Source organism: Ostrea edulis, chromosome 3 (assembly GCF_947568905.1).
Source record: "Ostrea edulis chromosome 3, xbOstEdul1.1, whole genome shotgun sequence".
Taxonomy (NCBI): domain Eukaryota; kingdom Metazoa; phylum Mollusca; class Bivalvia; order Ostreida; family Ostreidae; genus Ostrea; species Ostrea edulis.
Genome location: NC_079166.1, coordinates 588,078 through 605,613, shown reverse-complemented (window position 1 = coordinate 605,613; position 17,536 = coordinate 588,078). Strand labels below are relative to the sequence as shown.

General features: G+C 35.8%; 1 protein-coding gene across 1 annotated transcript; it reads left to right on the top strand.

Moving 5' to 3' along the window:
- Positions 1 to 3,314: 3,314 nt before the first annotated feature.
- Positions 3,315 to 6,374, top strand: LOC125673399 (neuropeptide CCHamide-1 receptor-like). Its single transcript, XM_048909977.2, has one exon. It carries the CDS (start codon positions 4,767 to 4,769, stop codon positions 5,865 to 5,867), a length of 1,101 nt encoding a protein of 366 aa, XP_048765934.1. The 5' UTR covers positions 3,315 to 4,766; the 3' UTR covers positions 5,868 to 6,374.
- Positions 6,375 to 17,536: the final 11,162 nt, after the last annotated feature.

The window sequence follows — 17,536 nt, the reverse complement described above, 5'->3', positions numbered from 1 at the left end:
CAATGTAAATCCCCCTATTCTCCAGGGTCGGAAATGTTTGTTGTGCATCTTGTAGAATTGCTTACGGTATAATGAGGCATGGACGAACCTTTGGAATAGAATTCCTCATTAAGAAATCACCCGAGGCGAGGAAGACAATAATGAAAAAATGATGGAAAGTTTATTTTTATTGAATATTTATGAGATGAAGAGATACGCAAAAACTCCGGGGAAATGCACTAATTACACAGCTGTGATAATTTCTCACATTGTCCCACCTTACTGGTGAATGACTGCGCAACTTCTTCACAGTCAGCGCGGTCTAACTGGTGACACGCAAATCTATCGTCAAGGACCAAATTGTGTTCTTTCACATCAATTAAAAAGAATAAAATTAACCGAAATTCAAAATAAAAATAAATTAAATTCACTTTAGTGTAAATCATTAACAAATTAAGCATCCACCTCAATTTCCTGTTGAAATTAAAAATGAAATAGAAAATAGAAAAATGAAATGATATGCTAGGTATGAGAGAGAGAGAGAGAGAGAGAGAGAGAGAGAGAGAGAGAGTTCGCATTGAGCCCATATCAGTCTTTAATGGATCCCTCCCATTTCCGCTCAAAACCAGATAAATGGGTGCAGACCGGTTTACTTGAATAATTCTCCCATTCCACACTTCGCTGTTTTAAGTAATGCCGTGAAAATTGAATAGCAAATTATTTTGCAAAAAATCTCTTCCTAACACGCTTCATGAAATTTTAATCTAAAAATAAATAAATAAATGAAGTTTATCATCTGTGGGTTATCGTTTGAATTTTTGCTCTGTGCTAGTATTTTAAAGCATAATTATTTCACACTTTCTTATCGAAACGTTCGGTGGAATTTTAATGTTGAAACACGCAGGATGTCGACAAATATCGTTTAGAGCTCTCAATAGGCCACATGGGGTAGGCTAGAGCGAAGTACTCACATGGGTTTTTGAGTGTGTTGGTCGTTAGGTCAAACAGAGGTCATTTTACCAATTCGATTGTCATTTTGTAAATTTTTAAGTCGATTTCGAATTCTGAGTAGAATAAACTGTCAAATGCGGTTCTTATGAATGTCTCCCGGTAAAGGGTGACTGTTATTGTCAAGGTGATCAATTTAAGATATACCTATATCCGGAATGATGATGTCATAGATGTAATCGTTCTTCTCCGCCTAATGTTAAAACATGAAATCATGGCGATTTGTAGCAGATCAGCGTTCACAACACACGTATTAAACGCTGACTTGGACAGTCATTGCACTGTAACGCGCTTTATAAAACCAATCATTATTATTATCTTGACTTGGACAGTCATTGCACTGTAACGCGCTTTATAAAACCAATCATTATTATTATCTTGACTTGGACAGTCATTGCACTGTAACGCGCTTTATAAAACCAATCATTATTATTATCTTGACTTGGACAGTCATTGCACTGTAACGCGCTTTATAAAACCAATCATTATTATCATCTTTATATCTGTTAAACACGTTAATCTTTCAAAGTGATCAAGTTTATTTTAGCAAATCTACACTCAATATTCAACTACGTTTCAAAAGAATACAGAAATTTCTGTGTGTACATCACATGGCCGTAACTAACACTAAACAAAGTACGAGAAAATACACTGGATATGAAATAGAATGAATTTTTGCAGTGTAGTATTTTTTCCTTTATAATTGTTAGATTTATAATTCACGGTGCTAAAATGTGTCTATATGAAAAATAAATGGAAATTAGAAATCGGGGATGCTGCTCTGTTTAAATATCATATTAAATTAGCCATGTGGAATTTATTTCGATCTGATATGTCAGAATATGCTGATTAAAAGACCTTCACTGTGACTGCGCGTGTGGAAACACGATCTTGAAACATACAATATTCAAGAGATTATTTTGTCACAACAGCTCATTCCATATCTTTAATAACATATAGTCTTTCTGCGATTATAAATGATAAACTTCAGTTTAGAAGATAACATGGTTATGATAAATTTCTAAACTGAAGTTTTCATCTAATCTTCACCAAGAAATCGTACTTGTTTTGATCAATGTGCATATCTTGTGCAATAACTAAAAAATGAATAAAATATAGGAAGTTTTGAATATTAAAATGGCGTTAAACCCCCAGCCTCCTAAACTTGATGCCTTTGTAATTAGTTTTTCACGCCTCAACGAGATTTCTTTGTACGCTGTTTTATATCAGTCTCTTGTGTGCTTCGACTCCCCGAGTTTCGTTTGTTGTAATTTATTGTAGCTCATGTTCATTTAATAATCAAAAACCCGAAAACAGGTCTAAAAGCTTTTCCACATTATATATTTCAATTTATTAGGAGTCGTTCGTGACAAAACCTCGTAAACAACACACAATAAAAAAAGCATCAAACACCGCCTCGGATCACTGAACTCGCGCGAGAGTGTTTCACGTTGTCATGGTTATGTCAAAACATTTAAATGATGGCAGGTGTAAACGAAATGTCGTAAATCAGGAAAATTCATTGCGCGGTAATTGACCGCTGTGTCCTGTGCCAATAAAAAAGGTTCCTCATCTCAAAATTTAACTGCTAGCGATATATTGACAGGAAATTATGAAAAATGAGTGAAAATGACACGTGAAAACAAACATAATACAGTAGATTTATAGATTATTATTTTTTTTACAATATGTGACGGATCCGTAACACTATTCTCTACGTTTATCCTGAAGTTCAATGGTCTCTTTCCCCGCTCAGAATAACATTATAAGACATATTTCCTCTGCTAGCCATGTTCGATAAAGGCATGATCAGAGAAATAGAACAGACTATTTTCAGAGAAATATAGTAAAATGTCACCGGCGAAATACAACAGGATATGTTTAAAGAAATATATTGTCGACTGACCAGTTTCGGTGACCTTAGTGATAAACCGCGATTTTCTCATTAATCACTTGATTTAAATAAATAAACTATAGACCTACCTTTAAAGTAATTAAATTCCTTTACTTTAATCCAAAAATTCCAAATTCATTGATACATTAATTAGATATATTTTCGTAACAAAAAAACATGTCACTTTATGCTCCTAAAACGGTGAGGTCACCTATTTCGGTGACCATTGTTAATATAGGTTTGCCAAAAGTTTGTTACTTAAAAACGTATACACGTATACAGGAGAAATGTGCAACTAAACGTCAGTGAATAAAATAACATAGTGTAGAATTCTAGACTTTTGGTATACTTTATATCAATTTGAAGGTTTGTTTGAAAAAGTAATAAGTAATTGGCTTATTTTTGGGGTGCTCATGTTGTTCATTTTCGGGGGAAGAAACTGAAGACGTGTTCTGTGTATGTTTGCAAACATTACGGCGAAATTGATGACGCAATCAACACCCGGAAACGACAACGCGCACACGTAAACAAAAGGTCACCGATTCTGGTCAGTCACCGAAAAAGGGCAGTCGACGATATAAGAAATGAGTTACGGTTTCATCCAATCTGACTAAAGTACAGACCTATGTTATACTTTGGTCAGATTAGGTTTCATCGGGATATGACGATCACATCCTATTACACCGAAAGTCCACGTGTATTTTCACCCTGGTTTGCCTGAAATCGACAGGTTTGCTAAAATCCTACGTTTCGTTTGTTTGTTTGTTGTTGGTTTTTTTGTTTTTTGTTGTTTTTTTTTTTGTTTTGGTTTTTTTTCTCTCTCTCTCTCTCAGATAGAATGATTAAACCTTAAAATGTATTCTCTTGAATTATATTTGAGAATATACTGGATTTTAAGAATTTGGTCATTATTTGGACAAAGGGCGGTTTAAAAGGTTTTTATTTTGTTTTTTCAACCAGGTTAAAATGCTAGAAACCCATTAAATTAGATCTTATAATTGCAATAACCGACCCTCATGTGACAATCAAATACCTGCAAATATTTTTTTTTATGTCAATGGTTTTATATATCATGAATTTGATTATTTTTTCAAAATACATTTCAGAGAACTTTATGTTGCTTTACTGAGTGAAATATTAGAAAGCACTTTTACTGGGCGTGTTGGCTTCTCCGTTTTATTTATATAAAACCAGACTACGAAAGCCAAGGCAGATGGATTATCACGTCTAAAGGCTCCAATATCGTGAGAACAGGGTCTGTCTAAAAGACACATTAGACTGTAAAAGATAGATAAGATTTGGGTGAACGTATATAAGTTCTGAACATGAGATGTATTGCTTTTGATAATCGCCACTGGGGGGCTATGCATGAACGATGATTAGTTATCATGATGAATATGTACAATAATCACTGGCACCAAAACGTTTGACAAGAAGCTTGTGTTGCTCAGACTCTGTAAGAGTTCATATGATAACATAAAATCACGGAACGCCACGGACATCACTTTCGCGTAATCTGAAATGTATACGCCGCCTTGAGGATGAACTGGGTAAATTGTGCTTGATTTTCCCCCCTTCATTTCTCCTCTCTTAAACCTTGGAGAAACAGTTGTCGAGGCGAATTTCTGTCGTGTTTCTCAGGAGATTAGGTACATTTGGAGATTATTGATCTGCACCCGTTTAATTCATTCTTATTGTTAAAGTGCCGAGGAATTTTGTACTTTTTTGTGTTAGTATAACTAGAGTGAGGGGATAATCATACGCTATATCAAGTGAGAAGAAGAAAAACAAACAAACTCAAATCTCCCATCGCTCGGGACTTCATAAAAATTGGAGATAATTTGGATTATATTTTGTTTTCATTTTCATATAAAACCATTTCAATATGAACAATTCGTCAATTGTCATGCAAAGCGACTCTCACGAGAATGGATCGTTTGATCTCGTGCAAATGGAACTTTTCGCCAAGAGACCTGAAACATTTGCAATTATCGTCATATGTTCAGTCATATTTGTTGCGGGAATACTGGGTAATATCGCACTCCTGACGTACGTCATATGCCGCAATCGACTGACGTCACCACATAATATTTACAGTACAAACCTGGCCATAGGTGACATCTTGACCTTAACAATAGCCATGCCGTTTTTGTCCTCCATTTATACGATGACTTACTGGCCGTTTGGAGATTCCCTCTGTAAGTTTAGTGAATGTATTCATACGCTGAGTATTTCCATTACTGTTTTCATGATCTCAGCTTTAAGTGTAGAGAGATATCGTATGCTAAAACTTCATTCGCCATCTTTGAATGTGACGTCATCATCCGTGATTTCTTTTATCTTGTGGCTGGTGGCCGCCATGTTGGCTATTCCCGACCTAGTGTCGGCGGAGACGATGTCTTACAGAGACTTACACTACTGTCGCCCGTACCGAGAAAACTGGGGAGAAACTTACGCCAAGACACTGGTCATCATAAAATTCACGTGCATTTTCGCTCTGCCTTTGTTGATTATAGCAGTTTGTTATTCTTTGATTGGATACAATCTGTTTTCAAAAAGGTCGCGGTTTCATTCGTGTTATTATGATGAAAATCAGACTGTACTTGAGGAAGAAATGAGGAAACATTCCAAAAGAAAAAGCATGGCTGTCCTTGTTTTTGGCCTCGTTATAGTTTTCATTGTAACATGGCTGCCACGACACGTGTATCTAATGTGGTATTACTTTGACCCCTCACCCTATGACCTCACATGGCACATTGTGAAGATAGTGGGTGTGTGTCTCATGTTCTGCAATGCCGCGTTGAATCCTCTTGTGTTTTTCTGTTTCGATGCGAGATTTCGTGAGTGTTGCTGCTGTAGGAAATCACGTGACGATTTGGATGGATACGCCGAGATACCCGATAACACCGTGGTCCTCACGGAAACAGCACATGACACTGTGGTCTTAACCAACGTCAACCACGCCGACAGCGACACGCGTGTTTAAAACACAGTGGTCATCAAAGAAGACTGACCAACTGACCAATATAATTTTACTGAATGGTGACTGTTGTAATACAAAGCGCCTATAAGACCTCGGTTGTGCGTTTTCTGTCTGTTCTTTGTGTAACTTAATTAGCTGACTTTATGCTTGGTGAACTGGGAGGTCAATGTATAATACAAGTACAAAACCTGTCCATGGCCTAGGGCATTGTCATTGACTAACATGTTTCTTTATAGTTCTGCTATGAAGAAAACGACGATAATTGATAATTACAAATACAATGCCGTATATCAGATCATTTTAAGTAGGGAATATTTGGCGATTTTTCTCTAAAAAAAAAAAATGTATGAAATCTTAACGCTTTATTAATAAGCACAATTACATCATGCAAGTGTATCATTTATATGAGTAGAAAGTTTAGTATCTTTATTTTTGGCAAAATTTCTAATCTACTAATAAGGTAATATTTCCAGCGAACAAAGTACTCGATATACATTACCCAGGGGCGGATCCAGGAATTGCGGTGGGGGGGGGGGGGGGGACTTTATGAGGCAGGGGGTCTGGGGGCCGCCTTGAGGCGAAGCTCCTGGATTTTACAGATTTTATAGGGCTTGGAATATGTCTAAGTCATTTGTACTATTTTCTATCATTTTTAATAAAGTGAATTTAGTAAAATGATGCAAATTTTAAGGGTTTTTGGAAAAAATTAAGTTCTCCCAATTAAGTAATTCAAGAAATCAGAAGATTTTGTCATTTATTTCCCCGGGAGTGGAGGAGAATATTGCTTCTTTTATCTAAACAAGATACCAAGATTTACCTAAATTTGAAAATTTTAGGGAGGGGGGGGGGGCGCCGGCTGAGCCCCCCCCCTCCCTTAAATCCGCCACTAGTACCGAATAAACTACATTTTGAACACCTTTACATTGTTACCATTGAATTCAAATCATTTTTACAGAAGGGGAGGGAGTGTTGTCAATATTTCTCTACATATAATTATATAATTATTGCGATTCCATTATGTATGTGTAAGGTATCTTAACCTTTGACCCAATACTAGGCAATCTGCTCCCTCTAACGACTGTCCGGGTAACACAGAGGTAGCGCCCTCGCTTCTCACCACTGCGACCCGAGTTCGATCTCCGTGATCGGCAGTGGTTGTATGTGAGAGGGTATGGCGGTTTCCTCCCACATAATGACTCCCTAGCACAAACATCTGTGCATCAAACAACCCCATTGGAAATAAGCTTTCGAGCTTTCATGGTTTATCCTTGGTGTTTATGTAAATATGTTTGTATGTATGTATGTATATACCGAATAAACATTTATTTATTTTAACGTCGCTGGGTCATTCTCGTGTCAATACAATACCACACACTGGTTTTTACAATCCTTTTACAATAATAAAAAAAAAAGGCTCATGACTTTGCACGTGTGTAGCAATTCCGAGTAAACAAGGGGAACAGTGAACTGGGTATCCAGGGGTCCGTGTTTGTCTGATCCCACCTCTGGTATGTCCAGGGGTCCGTGTTTGTCTGATCCCACCTCTGGTGTATCCAGGGATCCGTGCTTGTCTGATCCCACCTCTGGTATGTCCAGGGGTCCGTGTTTGTCTGATCCCACCTCTGGTGTACCCAGGGATCCGTGCTTGTCTGATCCCACCTCTGGTATACTCAAGGGTTCGTGTTTGTCTGATCCCTCCTCTGGTGTGTCCAGGGGCCCGTGTTTGTCTTATCCCACCTCTGGTGTGTCCAGGGGTCCGTGTTTGTCTGATCCCACCTCTGGTGTATCCAGGGGTCCCCTGATCATATCTTTGAATATTCATACTCCTACATGTGTATAAGATATGGTGTTGGAATATGGTGTTGAAATGTTTTAAGAAAGGAAACTGATTTTGCATGCATTAAATTATATTTTTCTTCTTCGTCAACGTACAAACTATATATATATATATAGCCTAGATGGTCGAGCGGTCTAGCGCGCTGGTTACATGCTGCTAGGAGATTTGGTTCCACAGGTCGTGAGTTCAACCCCGGGTAGGGGCGGAAGTGGGTATCCACATAAAGTGAAATTTTCTGTGCTTTATATATATATATATATATATATATAGATATATACATATATTTATACCTATATATATATATAATTACTTTTCGCAATGATCGGTAAAAGTATAGGTAAAAAATAAAAAAATAAAAAGATACACGAATTAAGACGTTTAGTAAAGCTTTAGCGCTTTCATTTCAAATCTTCAGAAGTTTTACATTTAGTAACATAGCGACGTTACGTCACAAACAGCGGAACGTTAAAATTAAACAAATCTAGACGACATTACATACTGACTGTTGAATTGATTGTTCATTGTGGCGTCATAGTAAAGCAAAAAAAATTTCGACGTCATAAGACACGGAACGTTAAAACATAGTGTTTACAGTGATGTCATTTTAAAGTAATGCGTGAAAACATTTTCATTTACAAATATAATAACGTTAAACTGAATAATTGAGTTTAGGTTTGAACATATTATGTACCAATCGTAACTACTCGGCTATTTCCGTAACCGCAAATGATTTGATGCAATTCTTGCGCCGATCCACGTCCGAGTCTTCTTACCGGTTACGGAAAAGGACGAGCGCGTGATCCGATTGATTATGTACATCATGTTGGGAATCCCCTGACCGCGTGGGACTATTTATAGACACCTAACAGACAATGTATAATTTATACGTACACGCTATATTTACTTTTTAAATAATCTTCTCACTGTATTCTTTTACATGCAAATGTTTTCAAGCATGTAATCAAAGGAAAATTAATAACTTTAAAAATTAGTTAATGTGCTTTAAAGTAATGATGTACAAAATTAATGCATGAACATCGTATCATACAGCTTTAAAGCGTTGCCCTCACTTTGATTGTAGCAAGAAATTCAAGTGACCTCTTATACCAAGGTTGTAATTTCCGAAAGTATTTCTTACATTGGATATTTTCATGGGAAAGGTGAAGATAACGAACAATGATAAATCCCACAACTCCTATAAGGAATACATTTTAAAATAAAGAGATATACAAACACATACCCCTAGATATACCAGAGGTGGGATCAGGGGGAGTAAGAACCCCCTGTCAGACCCTATATCTTGATCAGGTAAATGGAATAATCCGTAGCCAAAACCAGAGTGTCAAGAACGGTCTAACAATCGGTATGAAAAACGTCAAACAGCATTTGACACAATGATACAGTCAGAACAAGCTCTTGCGTATCGAATCAATTGAGATATATAAACACCATATGCAGGTGATATCAATTATGAAATATATGAATGATTCCTAAGAGTATTTTTAACACTGACTGTGTATGATTTCTAAGAGTATTTTTAACACTGACTGTGTGTGATTTCTAAGAGTATTTTTAACACTGACTGTATGTGATTTCTAAGAGTATTTTTAGCACTGACTGTTTGTGATTTCTAAGAGTATTTTAACACTGACTGTTTGTGATTTCTAAGAGTATTTTTAACACTGACTGTTTGTGATTTCTAAGAGTATCTTTAACACTGACTGTGTGTGATTTCTAAGAGTATTCTTAACACTGACTGTGTGTGATTTCTAAGAGTATCTTTAACACTGACTGTGTGTGATTTCTAAGAGTATCTTTAACACTGACTGTGTGTGATTTCTAAGAGTATTTTTAACACTGACTGTTTGTGATTTCTAAGAGTATCTTTAACACTGACTGTGTGTGATTTCTAAGAGTATTCTTAACACTGACTGTGTGTGATTTCTAAGAGTATTTTTAACACTGACTGTTTGTGATTTCTAAGAGTATCTTTAACACTGACTGTTTGTGATTTCTAAGAGTATCTTTAACACTGACTGTGTGTGATTTCTAAGAGTATTTTTAACACTGACTGTGTGTGATTTCTAAGAGTATATTTAACACTGACTGTGTGTGCTTTCTAAGAGTATTTATTACAATGAGTGTGATAAGTGTGGTCTTAAACTGGGTGTACTTGCACCATCTTTTTCTCGCTGGTAATTTTCCTTGTTGGTACATATATATCTCTCTATTGTTTTGGTTGAAATATCCTCTCTCTCTCTCTCTCTCTCTCTCTCTGTCTCTCTCTCTCTCTCTCTCTTTTGTTGGTGGTATATTCCTCTGTACTCTCTCTCTCTCTCTCTCTCTCTCTCTCTCTCTCTCTCTCTCTCTCTCTCTCTCTCTCTCTCTCTCTCTTCTTCTTCTTCTTCTTCTTCTTCTGTACCCCTCTCTCTCTCTCTTTTTTTCCTTGATGGTATATCTCTATTTGTCTCTATCTCTCCTTCTTTCTTTCAGTGCCAGATGAAGGGAGAAGTTGTAAACCCAACAACCTTTTTTGCATCTGACACTACAATGACTGTTAGCAGTAGATATCACATCATCTTTCATCTCTTCTGTTTGGTTTAAGTACAAATCACAAATGCTTTTAAAAATAAACCTCCTCAACAAAATCGCATCGGCACTTCTTTCATTTTAATGAGGATTATATCTCATGATTACAAAAATTATCTCGTAATTACGACTTTTTTTTATCTTGTAATAAAAACTTATCATTATATCACCTTTTAAAAAGTACATTAAACGAGGGGATTTTGTTCGCTTAAACCAAGATTAAACACAGCTGAGTTTGACACAAAGGTTCCCGCAGCTGTTTTTTTTTTTTTTTTTTTTTTTTTTTTTTTTTTTTTTTTGTATATGTACCGGAGACATACTATTTCACGGTTCATTTCAATCAACAATTTAGGGAGAAACTAAATAGTTTGAATTAAAAACTGAAATCGACAACATGCGCATAGGGAATAACAGTACTAGTATTTTCGTTTTCTTCGGGGATATTTTCCTAATTGGGCCATTGCGGAGGGAAATAAACATTGTATGCTAAGGGGTTGTAAGCTTGGGGGTCTTCGTGATATTCCCGATGAAGGACCCTCAATGAACTAATCAGGAATTACTATTAGACATCGTGCATGAAGAATTCGCCGTGGTATTTTCATCTGATATTGAATTCGTTAATACCCTGTTATTAGAGAATAAATAACCAATGCCTTTATAAACCAGAAAAAAAGGTGTATATGCTAGGAGAAGTGTTTATTGAGTGATAGATTAACAATAGTTAATTGATGGATTAACAAAACGCAAATTCCGACGTCATATCATTCAACAGTACCAAATACACAGTCCATCTTACTTGTGTAATCGATTTTTGAATAGATTTTCCTTAATATTCTTTTTCAATATGTTAATTACAAATATTTTAATTTTAAATAACTTAGTATTACTTAGTCAATCATCTGGTGTATGTAGTTATGTGCTTTAAGGTGCTTTATGAAAGCGAGATAATATATAGTCTCTTTGGCTTGTTTCACAATCTTTTATAATGCATAGATTGTAAACATTGATATCAACTTATTTCATTTCAGAATAAAAGACTATGACCCCTTGTTTGCGTGTATTTTTCCCTTTTTTTTCCCCAATTTGGCAATAAGCCAAATATGAAAGTATATGTAAAACAATTTTATCATGCTCTTCATAGATGGCGTAACAAACGTTATTAGTATAAATCTTCCTTTTTTTCTTGTTTATCACTGTCTCATTAAACGAGCAGAATTGATGTTAAGTAACCCCCTTTATGTCTGTTTCCAGTCTCCCGCCGAGGAGGTGCTAAAACGCGTGCCTGGAAAACCCGCCAATGTCTCATCATACCATGCAATAACACAGAGAAGATGATATCTCTGTCTTGAGGACGAAGTAGCGGGGGTAATCTCGCTGTTGCTGGGGACCAGTAAGCGTATTACGGAGTCTGAAGCATCTGAATTCAATCAGAAAAATGGAATCCGTCCCCGGCCTAGAGCTGTGGCCGACCTCAATTCAATTTGTTGTCAATTATACTAGATTTTATGGGTTTGTCCGATGACGGGATAAGGCATATCAAGTGTGTTGTTTGATCGGAAGTAAAAAAGAACGAGATAGACCCAAAAAATTCAGCTGCTGACTTATGACCGAGATACAATCATCAATATTTCAACCCAGAGTGCGACAGAAAATCAAAGAGCATACTCTAGTTTGCCTTTCTTAATTCATCACTGATTTGAATAGATTTTAATTCTTTCCGAGCGCTGCAAATTTTACATTATCGCAAATTGACCTTGATCGGCACTTATCTTCTAACAGAACGTTAAGAGGGCTTAATTCTAATGAAAGGGGTTCGATCAAAAATAAAATTATTCTGCTATTGCTCGCCATTAGATCACGTGAAGAGCGATAACTCTAAAACTGGTCACGCATAATACACGAAAGCTGCAGATCTGACAAACCTCTCTGGAAAATAATACTGGGACAGAGAGCTGAAAAGCCACCCTTCATAAAAACCTTCAATTTACGGCGCAGGAAAAAAAGCGCATGATTGAGGCCTTATTTCGATGTATTCTTGCATCGCCGTCTCATTAATTTAATATAAAACAATTGCTAACATATTTCCCCACTATAATTGTGTTCAAATTATTCATTAAAAAACCCATGCGACCCGAAAACTCACAACTTCAAACGATATTGTTTGTTGGCGTAACCATGCTACGTAGTCAGTCAATTCAAACCCCGGTTCATTTCCACCCTCATGATCATGCTCTTTTTGAGCGTTTTTCTCTGGAGCAGGAATTCTGACCCAAGCTGCTATCCCTCAGAGTAACAAGCACACGACTTGTCTCGAATCCGACTCTCCATTGTCGGAGGGTTTGTAAAATCCAAGATGGCGCAAAAAGGCTTACAAGTTTAAAAGCGGGTTTTAAAAAACAGTCAATTTCTGAATAAACATCCATTATTTACATTATATCAAGTCGAAATTTGGGTTAAACATGTTTCTTTAAAAATGAATTCTTAGTTGTATTACGACAATATACATATTTTTTTTTTCAAAAACATGCGATTTACTACATGGTGTCTCGGAGACTTGAATTTTTATCAATTAGACGGAGAAATAATGCATTATCTATTGTGTTAAATATATAAACATTTCAAATTATATACAGAATTTTTGCTACTTATATTGCAGGGTGATCAATGCGTTAATGTAAATCATCGTAGTAAGTATAAAGAAATAGAGATATTACGTTCATATTGAAAGTACAGACCCTAGTTGTTTGTTCCGTTTCTCTCTTAAGTTGCGCACGCATACCGATTTTATTTTACAAAGTCACTAGGGTCGGTGCTTTATGTCCCAATGGAAAAGGTCTATGGAACACTGACTCCTAGGGCGTGGCCACAAGGAGAGGTTGCAGACGACAGCAGTATGTTCTGGTCACGGTATAACAACTACCTCGGTTTGTGTCTACATACAGTACATGTAAAAGTGCGTATTGGGTAAAAAAAAATATATATTGAACGTACATGTATAATCATCTTAGCCTTAGGATCAGCTTCATTTTTAAAACAGATTTTAGACCTTCTAGCTTTCCCATTTCTTATCATTTTTTACAGTATTTCAAACTTTTTCATAATCAATTTTTAACGGTGTACTTTCTTTGTTGCTAAATCATCAGAAACATGAGAAGTCCGTTAGTTATTTTAGACTGTGTGGATTCATGAGAAGTTCGTTAGTTATTTTAGACTGTGTGGATTCCCGGCTTCCAGAGACACTTGACACGGACAACCCACAAAACAAGTTTTATGAATTTTTTTTTAAATTTTTTTTTACACTTTATTAGGCGAATACGTCAATACGACTCACAACCTGCGATACGTCACTACAAGCATCAAACTCCCCACAACACTATAATATCCTCATCGACACTGTACAGGTGTTTGGTGGCTTGGGTAACCTCCTCCCACAGCCACGTGCTTCTGTAAATAAGTTATGACGTCTGTATTCTATTTTACACAATGAACTTGGCTTGGAATGTTACCAAGAACCTTCCTGAAGACATACAGTATAACATCATCATTATATCTTTCAAAGGCAAACTTAAAAACCCGCAAGAAATATATGTGTATACACCTGCTTTGCAATTCATATGTACTCGTTTCCTCCACATGCTACATCCACATGTAGTTTGCAGTTCATGTAATTTGGTGTTAATGTTGTAAACTTTTTTTTTTAATTCCTTTTTTATAAGCTGTTTTGCTGTTATGCTCTCTGGGCCCAAAATTGGAATAAACTTATCTAGTATACTAAATTATATGATTAAATTGTAAACATAAATTAAATATGATACATTGCTAACTTCACAATCAGGCAAGCACTCTCTTCGATCATTGTCTTATTAGTAATCCATCTCGTAAGCTTTGAGGTAATTCATGTGAGGATAGTTACCACACCGTTATTTTTCAAATTTTTCGTGTTTTTCATCTTTTACTCAGTTAAACCAATAAAGAAATTGATAAAAATAAATTATTGTTAGTTTCTAAATGAAATTGAAAGTATATAATAAAAATGTTATAGACTTTGTATGGGAAAATATGACGACCTCGTTTTTTGTCGCGGACGAACCTCGCAAAGCTCGGTCCGTGTACGCGCCAAAAACCTCGGTCGTCATTTTTTCCCATATAAAGTCTATAGCCTATAAATATATACAGGAGTTGTAAGATTAAACATTGTTCGTTATCTTCACTTTTTCATAATCAGAGCATTTGAATACTCAATCGATTCTGCCAACGTTTTATTAATCAAATTCTCTGAAAATTATGCATTTATATACTTATGATATTCTATCATAGGAAATTGCAGTACGCGTTTATTGAATATGTCAGATGTACAGCCAGATTAATTTCTGTAAAGGTATAATTATTGTAATGCATTTCATTATTCGCTTAAAACTGAAAATCATTGTCACAATATCGGTACTTTAGAACTAGTGATACCTATACAGTACCTCTTCGTGGAGAGGCTGCCAACTGCATACAACAATATTTCCCCTCTAAATATGACCATCTCGGCGCAATGGTTGGCGGCAACAGATATGGAGAAAACCGAAGCGTCTGTCAAAACATCTTAAGAAAAAACAGGTTCTTTGAACACCTGGCCCCATATTTGACAGTAAAGTGGAAATAAAATTAGCATTGGCCGCATTTCCCAATTTTTCAGCATTGGAAACACTTGTCATTACTTATTGAAAACAGAATAACTCCTTTCTGTGTTTTGCCTCCTCTACGTTTTGCATGTATTTGGTATCTAGTAACGCAACGATAAAAGGGTACACGTATATCAGTGTACCATAGTGCCATTATTCCATTGGTGAATACATACTCTGGATTTATTGAATCGACTGTTTTAATTCTACAATAAAGTTAACAAAATGTATATGGCTCTATACCTATATTCAACCTCAGGTGTCTTCCCAACTGAATGTCAGGTTGTCGCTCCGAATGAAATTATACCGCTCTTGGATCCTGTGTCCTCCACATCAGCATCCGTCCAATGCATATCTGGATTTGCCAGTGGATCGTCCCTAGCGGAAGATACATATATCCTGGAACTTCCCAATGAAGATTTGGATGTCATTGCCCTTTTTAAAAGACGAAAAAAATAATATAAATCTTTCTGTGTGTGAATAATCTGGAAATATTTTGTGATATACAGCAAATTAAGATTGCCTTAACTGTGTACATTTATATCTTAATTCGATTACCATCGACATATTGATAACTTAATTGGGTTTTGTCATTTTACTGTGCTTTAATTTATATATAAGTGCTTATGTTATGGGTAAGAACAAACTCTTAATATAGCACGGCAGAATTTACTAACAAAAGACAATTAAATAATTAATGATATCTATTTACAATTAATAATTGACAAAATTGTAACAATAGTAAAATACTAACTTACGGTAGTTGAACAATAAATCCAAACAGAATCTACACTCTCAAAAATAGTAATATCATACATGCCAACTTTCCCGATTTAGGCGGGATCTTCCCGATTTTACCCTCCGGTCCCGCTTTCCCGATCGGGAAAGCAAAATTACCCTAAAATCCCGATTTGAAATTTTTTCCGACCAAAATTTCCGATTTCACGATTGAAAACGAGTTTGAAAGCGGGATAATCGTGAAATCTCGTGACCAGAATTGGAAATCCCGGGTCATTTCTGAACTGGCCAATCAGAAATCGGGACAATAGTCAGCCATTGCTGTTTACCTGTGTCACATGGCCTGGTGTCGGGTTGGTCTGCCTGTGTCGGGGTGTTTATTGGACAGTACGAAGCATATTTTGATAGTAATTAATCGGGAAGACGGATTTCAAATTGACCTATCCTTTACACAAACGTGAATGACAACGATGCTAGTGTCACCACCAAACAATCGGACATTCCGCCTCTCGCTGACAGCATCCAAAATTTGCAATAAGGTACGTCAAGTATATATTTTTTCCAACTATAATAATATAGGCTATCCAAATCTATCCGTCTATAGCGATGTATTATATAGTCTATATAGTGTAGTATTCATTAAATATACTTTGTGATGCGTAATTCGCACAAGTCTGTACTGAATTTTTTATTTAGCAAGTAGCCTTAATTTACAAGTAAAACGGAATATTTTGATGTGTTTTTTTTCCTGGTAATTATTTCAGATGTCATGTGCAAAGGTTTTGTTTATTAAATATTCCAAAATCATAGTTCCCAGTATCATACAATCCAAAATGCATAGAAAGTGTCTAACCAGAGCCTCCTTTATCATAAGAATTTCAGTGTATATATACACTGTAATAGTAATGAATTTTCTAGTACAATCTTGAAAGACAATTATGCAACCATTACGTCATCTTTCTACTAAAAATAAAATGAGGTTTAGAACAATGTAGGTCACAGGTGTCAGTGAGTAAACGTAACTCTCTAGAATAATCTAGGTCAATTTAGTGCAAATAGTAATATACACAACACCTCCCCTTAAAATAGTTTGAATGTCAATTAAAAAAACTCAACTATACTGTGTACATCAATCAAAGCAGCAACAAAATAATAAAACATACCTAAGAGACTCGTGATGAGGCATCTGCTATAACATTGTCTCTGCCTTTGATATGTTTGATATCAATATCACACTCTTGTAATAATAAACTCCATCTTGTGACTCTTTAATTCTTGTTTGACATTTTGTGCAAAAACGATGAGAGGGTTGTGATCCCTAAAAACAAGAATTGGATGTACAGTAACATTGAAATAAACATCAAAATGTTGCAAAGCTAACCACAAAGCAAGACACTCTTTTTCAATGGTTGAGTAATTTGTTAACATTTTGTAAGTTTCTTTGGAAAATATGATACATCTCTATCTACATTGTCACAATGTTCGTGAAACAAAGCAGCACCGATTCCTACATCACTAGCATCTACAGTAAGCTTAAACTGCTTAGAAAAATCAGGAGATGAAATAAAACTTGACTATTCATGAGAACAGATTTAATTTTACGAAATGATTTGTCGCAGTCCTTTGTCCATACAAATGTAGCCCTCTTTTGCACTTAGTTGGTAAGTGGACCAACTGTTGAGGAGATAATTTGACAACATTTTCTATAAAATCCTGTCCAAAAATCTCATTAACTCTTTATTGTTTATAGGAATCGGGGAACTTCGCAATTGCCTCCACTTTAGCCATAATAGGTATAACAAAACCCTGACCTACTTTATGACCTAAATGCTCTATAT